Source organism: Cataglyphis hispanica, chromosome 12 (genome assembly GCF_021464435.1).
Source record: "Cataglyphis hispanica isolate Lineage 1 chromosome 12, ULB_Chis1_1.0, whole genome shotgun sequence".
Taxonomy (NCBI): Eukaryota; Metazoa; Arthropoda; class Insecta; order Hymenoptera; family Formicidae; genus Cataglyphis; species Cataglyphis hispanica.
The window spans coordinates 7,371,381-7,387,561 of NC_065965.1; the positions used below are offsets into that span (position 1 = coordinate 7,371,381).

The window sequence follows — 16,181 nt, forward strand, 5'->3', positions numbered from 1 at the left end:
CGTATATCTATATGTAATATATATGTAATAGGAAAATGTTTGGCCAATAGAAGGAGGAAAGTCCGAGGATTATGCGGAGGAAATCCTCGAGGAGGCACAATCTTCGCATCGCACAGATTTTCGAGAGCACGAAGTAATCGAGGATCCATCCGCGAAAGAAAAGAATGCTTTTGTCCAATTGACTCATGGAAACAACGCGATGGAAACAAGAGTGGAAGCCTCACAATTTGAGATTCCGTTCAGACGTCCATCACTTATCAGAAGGTAAAGTTATTAATTATTGTTATAAATTGTAATACAATTGAGATCAATGTGTATTTAATGCAATTAATATATCTAGTAATTGCACAAATAATAAGCAGAAACAGAGAAAATAAAAGATTTTCTATAAAACAATATTTAATAATATTTAACAATATTTTCTACAAAACAATATTTAATAATATATGAAAAATAGATATACAAAATAATATATATATATATATATATATATATATATATATATATATATAATATATATATAATGTTACATGTATACATATTTTTAATAAAAATGTATCGTAAAAATGAAGGGAACTATATACATGTGTATATACATGCAATAAAATATCGTATATAATATGTAGATTGATATTTAATTTTAATTTGATCATTTGCTCAGCTAGCTTCGCAAAGATTATCAATTCTTTTCTGTCGTGAATCTTTTAAAACATTATATCAAAACTGTTTCGAAACACGCAAGTTCATGTAAATATCGAAGAAACATAAATCTGAATGTCATGCAACTAAATTGGCAATTTAATAGTAGCAACTGACTGTCTACTTTTTTTATTGGATTTCTATACCGTCTATAATAAGTTACGGACATATATTTTAAGGTATCACAATTCAGATATCACAACAGCTATCATATATATAATAAACAATATTTCTTCTTTCTCTTTAATACATCAAACCAAACATTAAATTGTATATAATAATGCAAAAAAAAATTTTTTTCTACAAAATATCAAAATTCTACACACATATACACATATGTATAATTTTTAATTTTATTAAATTTGTTCTAATAAACTTATACACATAAAAGATACTCAAAAATTAACATAAATAGTAGAAGCAGCTGAAGCAAAATAACAAAGATCAGGAATTGAAACTGAAACGATCGATGCGTCTAGTTCCTATTAACTTAAAAGTGACAATCCGCTCATTATTGCGAAAAGGGGTACTAGCTTGAAGTGCGGCGGAGATTTCTACACCGATACGGAAACGTACTCGGCGTACGTGCCTTATGAGGGCCAGCATCGTGCCGAGCTTGCGCGTCGACCCACGTCCTTGAAGATGGAGGGCGACCTGGACACCATGACAGAAAAATGCGAGAAATTTATTGAGTGGCTCAATGTTAGTCGACCGGAACTTTTGCGTATACCTACTCATCTGAAGATGGAGGGCGAGTTGGAAACGTCGACGGAAAATCAGGACAAGTACATTCCGTTTGTGGGTGCGCGGAGACCGGAATTATTGAGACGAAACACAAATTTAAAGCTCGAGGGAGATACCTACTTTGTACCGGAATACACCGATGTGTTCAGAGATTATTATATCAAAGGTAATAATATTAAATTTTGGAAAAAACACGGTAAATATTAAATAGTAAAAGTATTTTTATATGGTTACAAATTAAATGGAAATATTATTGTTTAAAATATGCTTAGCGAGACACGGTAGTGTTTCTATACATTTGCTGTCATTTATTTTTATATATTTTTATATATTTATAATTTTTATATATAGATAGACTGCAGCCGAAGAAACCGCAAACGCATTTAAAAACTGAAGGTGATTTTTTCCAAACCACAGAGAGCACTGAAAATTTTGTTCACCCTCACATTAAGCAGACACAAGAAATAGATGTTAAACAGATTAAAGACGATAATGAAGAAGACAAATGGATAGACGATCAAGAGGAGAAAAAAAGGAAGGACGAAGAGATGAGAATGTTGGTGTCAAAGTTGGAAGATCTAAATGGTCGGCCGCTCGAAATTCCAGAATATCGAGACGCATATAAGGTATTTATTCTGTGCTATCTCTTCATTATTAAAATTATAATTATTTGTATTTAAAGCAGATTTCCGATTAAATTCTAGATTTACCTCTTTCTATTTAAGTCTTAAGTAATAAATGTGATAACTTTTTTTGCGCATTTATCTATTATTATATTCTAATTGTGTCAATAATTATAAGTTAATAAGTATAAGTTTTATTTCATTTTATTTAATTTTAATCTAAAAAATCATTCAATATTCAGACGCAAAAATTTACGGTCTGTTTGAAACAAAATGAAAAATATTCAAAAGAAAAAAAGAAGATATCTTTTCTTTGGTCGTGTGCATTATGTGCAAAATGAATGTATAATTATAATTATTATAGGATTTTCCACGCGAACGGCCAAAGTTTGCAAGACCGGATGATGAGATAGGTCGCGCTGATGGCTCAAAAGTATCTTCACCGTCACGCTCTAAGTTTTCTATGAAGATCGATCAAGATCCAGAGTATCAATCAAAGTATTTGGATTATCCGCGGGATCGTCCCATTTATCGTAAGCCACCGCCGATGTTGCGACCGACAAATGTCTCCTCTTCCGGTCGCAATAGCGCGTGCTTTGGTAGACCAATTCATCGACAGGAATGTCGTCCATTCGAGTACGAACCTACAAGCGAAGTGAGATCTCAATACGTTCCTTACGGATATATACCGAAGGTCGAAACACTAAAGATGCCGGCAAATTTACGTTTGGAGGGTACTTTTGATCTTCAACCTGAGTACAGAAACGCTTATTGCGCGAAATACGATCGTCAAAGCTGGGCGGAACCTAAAACAATCTATGATAGAGGCGATCATAGTCCAAGTACTATGAAAAAAGAACATTATTGGTTAAAGGGAAACGATAGTGATCAGTGTGATAAAACGATTGTCGCTCAAGATCAAAATGCTTTTTGTATATTGGACACGCGAATGCATGAGGAGAATGTCACTGGAAAACCACCGCCCGCCAGCAGAAGGTACGTTCGAATCTGTCATTTTGTAAAAAAATAAAAATAAAAATCTTTGAATTGCGTTGTAAGATAAATAATTATTATTTTAAAATTGGAAATATTTATCTTGGATTGAGACCTCAAAAATTCTTTGGAAAGCAATTTTGAATTTGAAAACTCCTTTTAACTTTTTTAAAAGTAAAAATTTTTGAAATTTTGAAACAATCAATTTTTTCAGGAGCTCTAGACTGTCTCAAGCCATGATGGCGCCGAGACCGACGCATCTAGAGTTGACGGATCGCGCGATTGCTACAAGAATCTCACGATCTCCCAGTCCAACATATCGATTACACGTTTGTGACGTCGACAATGAGCCACGAGGTTTTGGTCAACGTAGACAGTCTTCCGGAAGAATTGTTCGCAGTCCTTCAGTCGATCGTACGATTCAGGACGACATTACTAGACCTTATTCGCCTAGCTTCGGCAGAGACAGGCAGAATCGTCGCATCAACGATCAACCGTTCGTAGTTCTAGATAACACCTCGAAAAATGTGACAGGTAGAAGCGCTGTGTGTAGAAAAAATTACACCAATAGAAATGTTGGTGCTGATGTTATGGTATCTCCGATTTCCCGAGGAAGACCTAGAACTCCAACCAAATGGATGCCACCGTGGTACGACAATACGAATACGATCTAGAACTGTCGAACAGTGGCGAAAACTCGTTGAAAAAATATATATTGATAGTCTGCTGCCTAAAATTTTTGTTATAGAATGAATATAAAACCAGCGACAAATGGTGGACACACTGCCTATAATTTTATATGCAAAATAGTTGTAATCAATCGATGAAATCAATTCTGAAACATTTACGCATAATATCTTAGCAATTATTAATCTTCCTCGCAGAGATTCTTGAAACAAGTATTACGAAAACCACACTACATTTTCCGTAATGTAGCGTTTATGAATTGAGTCGTAATCATATCGCGTTTATCTAACGCTAAATGGAATTGTTTTATTCTCAATACGAAATAAAATTGTGTGCGATTTCTTTGAACAAAAGAAACAAAACTCATAATTAATTACATTCAGGGCTGAATGTAGAATATAAATAGATTTATATATTCATGTTACAAGCTATTTGTTAGTTGTATTGATGTTGTCGAATTAAATAGTTATATATTCTATAGTTACTTTAACGCAGAAATTTATTTAAACCGCGAATAGCACATGGAGATATTTCTCTCATTGATTCAAGAGTATAAAATAATTGTAATTGAGAGAATTATTATCCAAATTCGAAAACTTAAAAAAAATTTGTTTTACATCATTATAAAATTTTATTTTTTAACTGTGCTCTCGTTCGATATGCCAATCATATATTAATTGCTGTAACTGTATAACTATACAGTAGATAATAATGAGATATACTTGTGCTATATATACTGCCAATATTTGTTAATCAATACGATTAAATATATATGAACAGTCTTACAAGGCCTTTTTTTGATGGCTCATATTAAATATCGTGGATTACAATTACACATTATTGTTGTTTTGTTATGACTGCGTCGCGGAAGAATAAATGATAATTCGTAAGAAAAAAATTTATTGATATAATATCATCAATCAAATAGTATTCTATAATTATAGTTAATTATTAATGCTATAATTTAAGTATTTTACTAAATATGTCTAAAAAAATATTGATTAATAATTACAGCTTATAACTTTATCTTTAATTATAATTATCAACATTTTTTATTTTAAATTATTATTTAATTAATATCATTAATTTATTAATTTTCTAAAGGATAAAAAAGTTATAAGTTAGGATGGATTCTATTCGACGCTACAAAAATTTTAAAATTTTTGTTTGATATCACATTCAATGCCCATGCGCGAGAAAGGAAACCTAACTTTAATTGACCTAACATACTTTGTCCACGTCATTCATTCACATCATCACATCTAAGTCTCCAAATTTCAAATTCCAAGGCAGTTCAATTCACACGTTTGCGTTCTTGGCGTCTCGTGTCATAACCTAAGTAGTAGTGATCTATTACTTGAAATCCGATAGTAATCGATGAATGAAACGCAGATGACAAGTTTGAATATTCCCTTATAAATAAGGTATTTGATAAGATCATGCACACGCAAGTCGATCGAGATTGTGCAATGTGAAATGTAATCGGCATTAATATCTTAAACATGGACGAGTAATGTACATTTTTTTCTTTTTTTTTTTAACGAATAGTGTAACAAAATGCATTGGACGTTGGGCGCATTGATAATTGGATCGTTCGGATGTAAATATATCCATGCTCAGGCGCAAAGAGTCGCGCCGGGTGTACCGCCTCAGCATTATCAGCAGGTAGGTTATGTTTTCGAATGTTGTGTTGGCAAACATATGGTTCAATGAAACGATATTTGGTAGCATGACATTGAAATTGATTCGAACTATTTTGACACGACTTAATATTTCTAATGTATATACATTGCGTTTTAATATATTACTTCTTGCTTTCTCTATTTTAGCCTGTTCATCACGTACCGCAACAACATGTGCAACAAATTCCACAACAGCAACAAGTAAATTTTTTCAGTTAACTCAAATATATTCATATATTGCCTATAATATTGTTATTGCAGATTTATTTCTGTGTCATTGTCTTTTTCTTTTTAAGTTTTTGTTTAACTTAATTTTCAATAACTAATAATTTATCAAAATTTCATTTCAGTACCAACAAGTACCAATGCAACAACAAGTGCCTGTTCAGCAAATGCCAGTGCAACAACAGGTTCCTGTTCAGCAAGTTCCGATACAACAACAGGTCCCTGTTCAGCAAGTACCGATGCAACAACAGGTCCCTGTTCAGCAAGTACCGATGCAACAAGTACCAATTCAACAGCAACCTCAGGTTCAACAAGGACATGGACATGCACATGGTCATGGACAATCTCAAGTACTCAATACTGCCAACATAGCTCATGAAAAAGAGTAAGTAAATTAGAAAAATTCATATAAAAAAATTAATTATTTATTAAAGTATACATGGAATGTTAATTAATTTTAAAGTTTAATTTAATAAATTCAAGCATCTAAGAATCTGAGCTTCAAGCATCTAAGAATTTTATATACTTTTAAATTTCTTGGACATTTTAATTGCCAAGGCATATGTTATGAGAGAATATTCTTTCTTCCTACTAGACATATTGCAGAGCATGCCGACGTTCCACTAGATACCAGCAAGATGACAGAGCAGGAGTTGCAGTTTCACTATTTTAAAATGCATGATGCAGATAACAATAATAGATTAGACGGTTGTGAGCTCATCAAATCTCTTATACATTGGCATGGTATACAGCACTTTGTCTATCTTTTCTTTTCTTATTGTGTTCTCTCTAATGCAATTTGAATAAATGAAAAGATTTACAGAGTAAATTTATATATATTTTTATTGTATGTCCATTGTAGAACAAGATAGTGCAGGAGGTACGCAAGAAAATAAGTTATTCAGTGATGAGGAATTGGTACAATTGATAGATCCGATACTTAGCATGGATGATTCTAACAACGATGGCTACATTGACTATCCTGAATTTATACAGGCTCAACAAAACGCAGCAGCAGTTAATCCGCGTCCATAAATGGTGAATCTCTCATAACTTGGTATAAACTTTAATTAAACAAATTAAAAAAACAAATTGTATAAAAATTGTCTATGGAAGAAATCTTTATTATCATTATGGATGTTTCTTCAAATACAATATTGATATTGTGTTGTTTATACAATAAGCCGAGATTTATTATTTGTATGATTTATTTTTCATCGATCTAATCAGTATATGCAATATAAAGGAAGAGAAGAGTGTAATATCTTATGAAATATCATAATTAAAAAATAATTTAGAGATATGGAACTCTCCCTTTTGATTACTTTTTTTAATGTTTCATGAGAGATTAATTTCGTAAAAAATGTATCTACGATATATTATTTGTCTATAAGATAGTTTTGTAATGTATTTTAATGTTATTAAATGGGATTTTTGATACAGATAAGAGATTATTTTTAAACGAGAATATTTTATAAAAACCTCATGCTTTGTTAATAAATAAAACAGTCATTTATTAATTTTCTTTTCAACTAAAATACATATAAATTAATAACATAAGTTCATGTAACAATGTTATATCAAAATCAGGATGTTTCATGTTTTAATAAATATCTCTATATAATATTGACAAGGCTAAAAGTTTTATAAGTGATATATTGTATATAATGATAAAATATTTAATGAATATATATAACAAAAAAATCAATAACTTATAACTTTATTATTTTTTTATATATATATATCAAAATGCTGTTAGCAGTAATTATAGACACAAAATGATAGCAGTTTTGTATAAAGCAAATAAGTATATTGTAACAAAATGTTATTTATTTTTAGGAAATGTCATAATTATTTGAAGAAATTTGACTAGTATATAGTCTTTTATGGGGAAATACTTACAATATGGTATGAAAATATGATAGATATATTTAAGCGATTAAATTGTGACTAGATTTAAGAGCAATTCTCTTCTTTGTGTATCCGTTTATAAATACATTCCATTAACTAAATAATCAGCATCATGCGCGTAAGGTCCATGTCCGCATCTGCCACGTCGTTTCACCACTCGCAACCGGCAAACAATTAAAGCAGCCGTGATCGCAGTTGCTATAAGTCCTAATGACAATGACACCACTGCTCCTTTGGGCCGTAAAACGTCGTTCTCAATTATTTGAAGATGTTCCGCAATAATGTCCGTTTTTTCGTGCTCTCTTACATGATGATCTTCGATTACAATTACTCTTTTATGATCTGCAATAATATAAACCACCATGTATCACAATGAAAAGCTAAATTGAATGCAAACTTAATATTTTACCGTTTGATTCTTTTGCATGATTATGCTTAATGACATCATTTGCTAACAAAGTTGATTTTTCAGTAACTTGTTTGCTTGCTTTTGTATGTAGCAGATGCGTATCTTCTTTTTCTTCTTTCTTTACAAATTCTTTATTCTGCATCAACTCACTTTTATGTTCCTCTGAGGTCTATAATAATAGAATCATTATTATTATTAAAATATATTTTTAAGATTTTATAATAAATACAATAAATTAAGTTGCTGAAAAAGATGCTTACATCACAGATTGGCGTTGTTGTAATTTTTACAGAATCTTCTACATCACCAGCTTGCTTATATTGAGAATTAGGTGCAGTAGATGGTAACAATTGTACCGGATTATTTTGCCAAGCTACCTTATTCGGTGATGAAAAATGTGAAGTATATGGATGCTTAGAATCGATATATAGCCCTCTAAACATAAAATTTAAAAGTTAATAGAAAACTAATCTAATATAATCTGCTATATTTTAATACAATGATTAAACCAAAGATTTTAGTATTTCAAATTACCTGTCTGCTTCATTATTTCCTATAACGCTCGAACCTTTGTGATTAAATATATGTGGCTGTTCTAGAAACATACATTTACAATATATTCGTAAGAGTTCTGACAATAGAGATATATATAAATAATATAAGTACATATGAAAAAAAAAAAAAATATTTTACATACGTTCGTAAGGATTTATATTTGGTTCGTGGAAGGCATTTACAGGAATGTATGAATCCTTATTTTGTTCATATAAAGGCGGATAATCCCATTGGTATCCTGATGAACCATAATTCTTACGGATTTGCTCCACCGGCTGACCAGGATACAGAATATTTTGCGGTTGTGATATTTGATGGGCTAAATTTGATATCTCCCAAGTTTTAGGATTGATCTCTGGCGCAGCCAGAGGGTAAAATGGAGGGAGAGGCTTACGCTCGATCATTTGCGGATATTGTAGAATATCAGCAGGTGGATGCGGAACCTGTATGTTTGGAGGAACGGTTGGTTTTTCCGTAGGACACACGAGATCGGCCGCTTCATCAGAGCCGTCTGTGCACTGTGGAATGCCGTCACAAACATTGTATATAGCTATGCACTCTCCAGATGAACGACACTCATATTGATTTCTGCTGCAAGCTGTTACATACATAAGAAATATATATTTATATATTAATATGTATATGTTTCTTTTCTTATAATTTATATAACTTGCAGATTCATAACATTTGAAACAATACCTGGTTTAACTGATGCAGGTGTAGTCAGTATTACTTTTGGTATTTGAGTGACTATAGATTTGCTAGGAATCTCTGTAAATCCATAACCCAATGGAATTTCGCTACTTTTCCTAAAGTATAAAAAAATTTCGTTAATCAAAAAATTAAAAGAAGAAATATATTCACAGAGTAATTAAATACCTAAGTGATTTTAACTCATGTTCCTGTTGAGATATCCTGATCTCTTCTTCTACTTGTACATTCTGTATGGGATAACTAGTACGTACAGCACTGGTGTAATTAGCATGCCTTGTGAATTTGCACTTAAAATCATGCAGTGGACCGCATTGAAAAAGATAGCAACTACCCGGTTTCTACAAACATTAGTTTTATGTTTTTATTATATATATATATATATATATATATATATATATATATATATATATATATAAACATATATAAATATATTTTTTTTCTTTTTCTCTATCACCCTCTATATATCCTATATTATTAAATATACCTTCTCTTCGAAGATAAATACGTCGCATCGTTCGGTTTCGCAGCAATATTTTAAACAATCCAATCTAGAATCCACATCCAACACACTTAAGTACTTAGCACCCATGTCACGAGAGTCTTGAGTCTTGATAATTTTATCTCTATGAATGTCAAAGCTATCGAGGCACATCTGATAATTATTCGTACCGCCGTGTCTTTTCTCATTTGCTCTGTTCGCTCCGACATCGCCATATCCACAGTGAAAAATCGCGATGAGAATTAAAAGAACGAAACGCCGCATTTCGCCAAACATCGTTTCTCCTTACGCATCACAAGTGTCCGAGTCTCCGAGTTCGAGATGCGCGCATTCGCCTTGCGATCGATAGTTTAATATTTCGCGATGAATTTATAATGTGTAGAGTGTACAAGTTTTTTATATACGATTAAACGACATAACAAAGTTCATTTTTTTTCCAATAATCGTGCACTAGGCAATTAAGCATTAAGCCGATTAAGACCGCGATCATATCAGATCACGATGTATCATGTATCGGACATCGGATTATGCATTGACAGACCCAAGATTGAGATTAAAGATTCAAGATTAAAATTCGACCAATCAGGACAAAGAAATTTTAGTTCCTTTTGTTTTGATTAGTCAAATTCCGATTAATCAAATTCCAATCTTTAATCTTCAATATTCAATGCGTAGTGTACAGCTGTATAGTGTACATACTGTCAAAAGATTTATTTATAAAAATTGAGGTTACGTCTGAATTATTTTCGGTTAAATATTGAAATAAAACTTATCATGTCTTTGTATGACGATTTCGACAAGCATCGGACCTCGGAGAAGGTCGCTGGATGGTCCTCTGGTATTAAGTTGTTGCAATCGCAATTGCAATTGAAGAAAGCCGCTACAACACAGGTGAATTCATCATATGTACAATGTATATCAAGTAATAAATTATTGCCATTTATAATAATTATCATATTGACAAGAAGCATATGTAATATGTCTGTGTTTTAAAAAAAAATTCAACATTGATTTAATATGGATTGATTATTGTGTTTTTAATTATTTTCTTTATTTATGGATTTATAGCCAAAGCGTGAGCAATATAGGAAGGCTAGTGCAGTGCTAGCACCAGTGATAGATTTGAAATCAAAGACTAACCGCGATGTGGACAGAGAGGAGCACGACAGCACCCATAACAACCCATTATCCATCGGTAGTGTGAGCAGTATAGGAATAGGTGATGAATTCGACTGGAATGTGGTAAATGAGTATGATCCCATGTGGCCCAATGAATATGAGAAAGTTGTGAAAGAATTGCGTGACATCAGAGATAGGGAGCATGAGACAGAGATGCGCAAACGTAGGAGGGATAATACTCGCTTCGAAGATACTCAAGTAATAAACAAAATCTTTAAGTATATATAATATATAGTAAAAGTGAATAGTATATGGAAATGATATTATATTATTACAATGAATGAATATAATAATAGTAATAATAATATTAATAATAATACTAAAATTTTTTTTCTGTATGGGTACAGACTGCTGGTGGTAACAGCACGATGATACCTCCCGAAAGAGATGAAGAGAGAACACCGTCTTCGAGAGGTGTGATTGGAGGTGCTGCCATAGCACCACCACCATCCTTACAAGAACCTTCAGAATTACCACCTCCACCACCACGACAGACGCCTAATTTAGGCTATGCGACATCATCTGTGGCTGCAAAGATAATGGCCAAATATGGCTTTAAGGAAGGGCAAGGTCTTGGTAAGAAGGAGCAAGGCATGTCAGTGGCATTGCAAGTGGAAAAGACGAGTAAACGTGGCGGTAGAATTGTCGGCGAGAGGGAGCAATTAATGCCTCCACCACCACCTATTACTGCTTCTCCACCGCAGAATCAATTATTGTCACAGCAACTGCCGGCAGAAGAACCTAGCATTACCGAAATAATGAAATGTCCCAGCAAGGTCATTTATAACACAATCTTATTTTTATAATAAAATATATAAAATATTTTTATATTATTTGTTGTATATGGCTATTATGTGTTAAGCTTAATTTGTATACTTCTCAACGTATGTACAGGTTGTACTTTTGCGCAATATGGTTGGTCCTGGAGAGGTGGATGATGATCTCGAACCAGAAGTGAAAGACGAATGCAACACCAAATATGGCGATGTTGCGCGTGTAATTATTCACGAAGTAATCGAAGCCGCTCCAGAAGAGGCAGTGCGAATTTTCGTCGAATTCAAAAGGATAGAAAGCGCTATCAAAGCTGTAGTGGATTTAAATGGACGTTTCTTTGGCGGTAGACAAGTTAAAGCAGGATTTTATTCGAGTGAGAAACTCGACAACTTACAATTAATGGACTAGTTTTACATGTAAAAATTTCAAATACTAATTTTTTTTAAATGTGCTCGTTTCTTCTGCAAATTGTATAAATATTTTCTATTTTCATTGCATAAAATATCACGTACATCTTACATTTAACAAATCTAGAGCATTTGTTTTACATAATTGTAAAAAAATAAATTTTTCTATTATATCTAACTTTTAATTTTTGAATCATATCACTATAATTTCTATTTATTTTAACAATCTCTTTCATTTATTATCTCTTTATTTTAACAATTTCAATAATACGTAAAATTTAAATGTAAACTCGAACCTTTTGGTTGTGAGATTTAAAATGCTTACAAAACTGATTAAGTATACAACTTGATAAATATGATTAGATAATTTTCAGATTTGTCTTATTCAATAGATATGTTTTACTTACTTTACAATAGATTAAGAACAAAACACATTTTAATATAAAAGAATGAAGATAAAAACCAAAAATAGATATAATTAAAACAGTAGATGACAAAAATAAAATATTTAACAAGGTCAAATATTACAAATATTGGTATATATATGAACATTGTGTATATATATTTTTAATAATTATTTATATAATAATTTACATACAAACCATAACAAATTATATTCCTATATAGAATATAATCAAACAAACTAAACGTATAAACTTAAGTTATAATGCAGTATAAAATGTAACATCTAATCAAACATTTTATTAATGTAGAACATAACATTATAAATATGCCCTAAAAAACGATGCTTTAAATTTTAAGTAGTTTAATATCATTTTATCAAATAGCTATTTCAAATATGTTTGATATTATGTAAAAGAATTGAGAAGAATCGTTTTAGTCTGAATAACATTATTTCGTTTTTTTGGTAATTAAGTCATCTATCGCTTTATTCAAGTGAACACTAAACGCAGCAAAACTGAATGTTTTAAGAAATCTGTCTTTACCAGATCTGCCAAAGTCTTCGATACGATCCGGATTTGTGATAAGAAAAGAAATTTTTGAAGCGAAGGCCTCGGCAGATAAGGTCTCGACAAGAAAACCAGTTTCTCCAGACACTATCGATTCCATTGGACCGCCGGACTTGTGAGCAATTACCGGCTTGCCTACATACATCGCTTCTAAGGGTACTATCCCAAAGTGCTCGTTCGGTGGTGTATATATTACAATTTTACAATGATGAAGTATGGAGACTTTATCAATGTCAGAAGGCGAACGTAAGAACATCACTTTGTCTGTTACATGTAACTCATCCGCGAGTCCTATTAATTCCAAGTGGTACTCCACATTCTCCTCTACTCTCTTGTCATATCCACCAGCCATAATCAAATATACTCTTTTATACACTTCTTTTGTTAATAGTTTTTCTAATTCAGCAAGAGCCTCTATTGCAAGTGACAACATTTTCTTACGCTCATATCTATTGATCGATAACAGTACAATACTATCATTTGGTAATTTCTTATCGAGTACCCTCTCTAAAGATACTATTCTTGTCTTATCAAAGAAATCTGTATTGATGGAAGGATACAAAACTTCGGGTTCAATGCGTAATCTCTTGAATGTGCTTCGAAACACATTACCTGTATAAATACTATTTACAAATACTTTATGTGCCATGCCAGTTGTAATCTCTTCCAGATAATTTAATGGCATGCGATACAGCTGTTTGCCATAGCCACCAGGTTGCGAAAGCAGCTGATCCGGATGATGACAATAAAATACTATGTATGGAATGCGCAGTCGAAGAACAGGTATGCAGACAGACACCAAGTCACAGAAGACAACTTCTGGTCGTCGGTCAGAAAATATTATGTAGCTAGCTGCATATATCTGTAAAAATGTTACAATTTTTTTTTTTTTTTTAATAAAATTACTAATTACAAGCAAAATTTTTTTTAATATCTTTTTTTGGACAAAACACAAGATTTCTTTCTAATTATTTTTTTTATCATTTCGATTATAGATATAACAGCTTGTTATTCTTTGACCTTTTCTCTGACTTACCATACGTATGTAGGCACAGAAAGCGTAAAATCTGCCCAAGATGTGTCTAGGTAACCAATTGCCCACGACGGTAACAGGAATTGTGCCATCTCTGGTCTCTGAGAAACAATGGTCCGGATCATGATGAGTTGTCACGAAATTCACATCGTGTCCGTTCTTTTTCAGAGCCAGAGCGGCGTCGACGACCAGTCTTTCGGCGCCGCCGATACCGAGATCAGGATGCAGAAACGTAATGCGCGTCATCGTGTTCGCAAATGACGATCCGTTAAACGACCCGCACAGTACATTTATCGGAAAGTATAAAATTATCGCGAGGCAAATAACTGTATACGCATTTTACCGGTCACTACACTCACTACCGGCGATAGATTTTTTATCGCTGTATCAGATATGGCGCTACCTGTAGCGCTTTCAAGTCATTCCGTTATTGCATCCGAGCAACGTTAAATAATATTTACATACTGGACAGTTTATTCATATATCATTATTCAATTTACCGTGCTAACGCATAATTTTCGTTATGTCTATACAATACGGAAAAATTTTCAGACCTATATCTGTTTCCCTTTGTTTCATCAAAACGACTTGTAGCTAAGATAAAAGAGATTTAGCATTTCCAAATATTTTAGAAACATCTATTGCATTTTGCAAGGTTAAAATACGCACGATGCATTTCTTCGTATTATAACATTTTTTTATACTGTGTTTGACCTAAATTTGCAATAGTGTCCAACATTTTTTTTCCCTAAAAAATAAACTCCTATTGGAGAGTTTGATATATCCAATAGTATCCAACAACATTTTTGTCCCTAAAAAATAAACTCTCCTATTGGATATTATGTTTGATATTAAACTCAATAGTAGAACAGTTTTCCAACATCCCAATTGGCCACAGATTCTCTTCTGATTGGTTAATCGCGTCCAATATAATAAAAATCCCTAAGCACCGATCGATGTGTACGCTAGCTTATCATTTATTGTGTTTTCTTGTCATTGCCTGTCATTTAACGAACAGTTGTAGGTTGGATAGCGGTTATGTAGTTACACGAATGAGTTTGTTAATAAACAATTTCTAGGCACTTAATTTTTATTGTTAACAAATGATCAAAGACACTGATAATCTATTGAAAGGAAACAAGAGTTGCCATTTTTTAAAATAGGTAATTCTTTTCATTTAATTTCTATTATTATTAAAAAATATAATTATCATTCATTCTATGTACTAGTCATGTTTACTTGTAATCTTTTTGATTTTAGGTAGCAAAGATATGTAAGGTTCATAATTATAAATGATCTTTGATTAGATTTACTCTTAATATTCTCCATTCTTTGTGTAATTTTGCTGCATTGTGAACGAATAGTATAAAACACAACAATGAATTTTGGCGTGGATTGGGAGGCTGAGCATCGGCGTGTTTTACTGGATGGCAACGCAGCGTTGGCACGTTCAGCACAATCGGTCGCGAGATCGCAAGCCATCGCAGCAGAAAATGAACAAATTGGGACAGAAGTGGTCTCTGAACTGGGTGAACAGAGAGAACGTCTTTTGCGAGCAAAGCGAAGATTGTCACAGACGGACGAAGAATTGAATAGAACGCGAAAAATTCTAAATGCTATGCGAATAAAAGTTTTGACAAATAAAGCTGTCCTTATTATGATCATATTGCTGGAACTGATTATTCTTGGCATAATGGTATATTTAAAATTCTTTCACAAATAAATTGCCTATTTTCGCTAAGCTCAAAGTTAAGGCTTAGAAAAGTAAACGTATTTAATACAATATAATGTACATTACCAATTAATGTGTAGAGTTATAATTACTTTACACAAAAATTGTTCTGTATATTTTATAGAATAAACTGCAAAAAAATATATATATGTACATGTAGATATTTAAATGTAATTTTTTAACAATAAAATTTTTGTTTGCAAAAATTTATCTTTCTCATTGTCTTATTTAATTATAATGTTATGTCAGCTTTTCTATATCATTAAAATTTTCAAAATATATTAACTGCAATACACATGATTGCAATTGAATATATGTATATAATTTTATTAAAGTGTTAAAAT

General features: G+C 32.1%; 6 protein-coding genes across 7 annotated transcripts in view; 4 read left to right on the forward strand and 2 right to left on the reverse strand.

Annotated features, from left to right (window-relative positions):
* The window catches only part of LOC126853761 (uncharacterized), a 7,887-nt gene extending 3,350 nt beyond the window's left edge, over positions 1-4,537 (forward strand). The window contains exons 3-7 of the mRNA XM_050599813.1: positions 32-264; positions 1,224-1,609; positions 1,795-2,069; positions 2,431-3,062; positions 3,274-4,537. Coding sequence (XP_050455770.1) covers positions 32-264; positions 1,224-1,609; positions 1,795-2,069; positions 2,431-3,062; positions 3,274-3,733 — 1,986 coding nt within the window. The 3' untranslated portion in view covers positions 3,734-4,537. The remainder of the gene's footprint in view (positions 1-31; positions 265-1,223; positions 1,610-1,794; positions 2,070-2,430; positions 3,063-3,273) is intronic.
* A 458-nt stretch (positions 4,538-4,995) lies between these two features.
* Positions 4,996-6,961, forward strand: LOC126853778 (multiple coagulation factor deficiency protein 2 homolog). Of its 2 annotated transcripts, XM_050599842.1 has the most exons (7): positions 4,996-5,170; positions 5,295-5,411; positions 5,576-5,629; positions 5,779-5,883; positions 5,932-6,038; positions 6,249-6,397; positions 6,516-6,961. In XM_050599842.1, the coding sequence occupies exons 2-7, from the start codon at positions 5,304-5,306 to the stop codon at positions 6,686-6,688; spliced, it is 696 nt and encodes a 231-aa protein (XP_050455799.1). In that variant the 5' UTR covers positions 4,996-5,170; positions 5,295-5,303; the 3' UTR covers positions 6,689-6,961. The 2 variants fall into 2 exon arrangements, with proteins under 2 accessions (XP_050455799.1, XP_050455798.1); XM_050599841.1 differs by having other exon boundaries at positions 5,000-5,170; positions 5,779-6,038.
* On the reverse strand, positions 6,953-10,253 carry LOC126853763 (uncharacterized). The gene is made up of 8 exons (XM_050599820.1): positions 9,727-10,253; positions 9,408-9,580; positions 9,228-9,337; positions 8,671-9,126; positions 8,508-8,568; positions 8,234-8,408; positions 7,974-8,142; positions 6,953-7,906 (listed from the first exon to the last, which is right to left on the reverse strand). The coding sequence occupies exons 1-8, from the start codon at positions 10,015-10,017 to the stop codon at positions 7,641-7,643; spliced, it is 1,701 nt and encodes a 566-aa protein (XP_050455777.1). The 5' UTR covers positions 10,018-10,253; the 3' UTR covers positions 6,953-7,640.
* A 113-nt stretch (positions 10,254-10,366) lies between these two features.
* On the forward strand, positions 10,367-12,315 carry LOC126853772 (splicing factor 45). The gene is made up of 4 exons (XM_050599829.1): positions 10,367-10,632; positions 10,810-11,118; positions 11,268-11,696; positions 11,815-12,315. Exons 1-4 carry the CDS (start codon positions 10,516-10,518, stop codon positions 12,100-12,102), a joined length of 1,143 nt encoding a protein of 380 aa, XP_050455786.1. The 5' UTR covers positions 10,367-10,515; the 3' UTR covers positions 12,103-12,315.
* A 242-nt stretch (positions 12,316-12,557) lies between these two features.
* Positions 12,558-14,793, reverse strand: LOC126853770 (alpha-1,3/1,6-mannosyltransferase ALG2). The gene is made up of 2 exons (XM_050599828.1): positions 14,109-14,793; positions 12,558-13,934 (listed from the first exon to the last, which is right to left on the reverse strand). Exons 1-2 carry the CDS (start codon positions 14,349-14,351, stop codon positions 12,954-12,956), a joined length of 1,224 nt encoding a protein of 407 aa, XP_050455785.1. The 5' UTR covers positions 14,352-14,793; the 3' UTR covers positions 12,558-12,953.
* Positions 14,794-15,129: 336 nt separating this feature from the next.
* On the forward strand, positions 15,130-16,041 carry LOC126853791 (vesicle transport through interaction with t-SNAREs homolog 1B). Its single transcript, XM_050599862.1, has 2 exons — positions 15,130-15,268; positions 15,366-16,041. The coding sequence occupies exon 2, from the start codon at positions 15,484-15,486 to the stop codon at positions 15,826-15,828; it is 345 nt and encodes a 114-aa protein (XP_050455819.1). The 5' UTR covers positions 15,130-15,268; positions 15,366-15,483; the 3' UTR covers positions 15,829-16,041.
* The last annotated feature ends 140 nt before the right edge of the window (positions 16,042-16,181 follow it).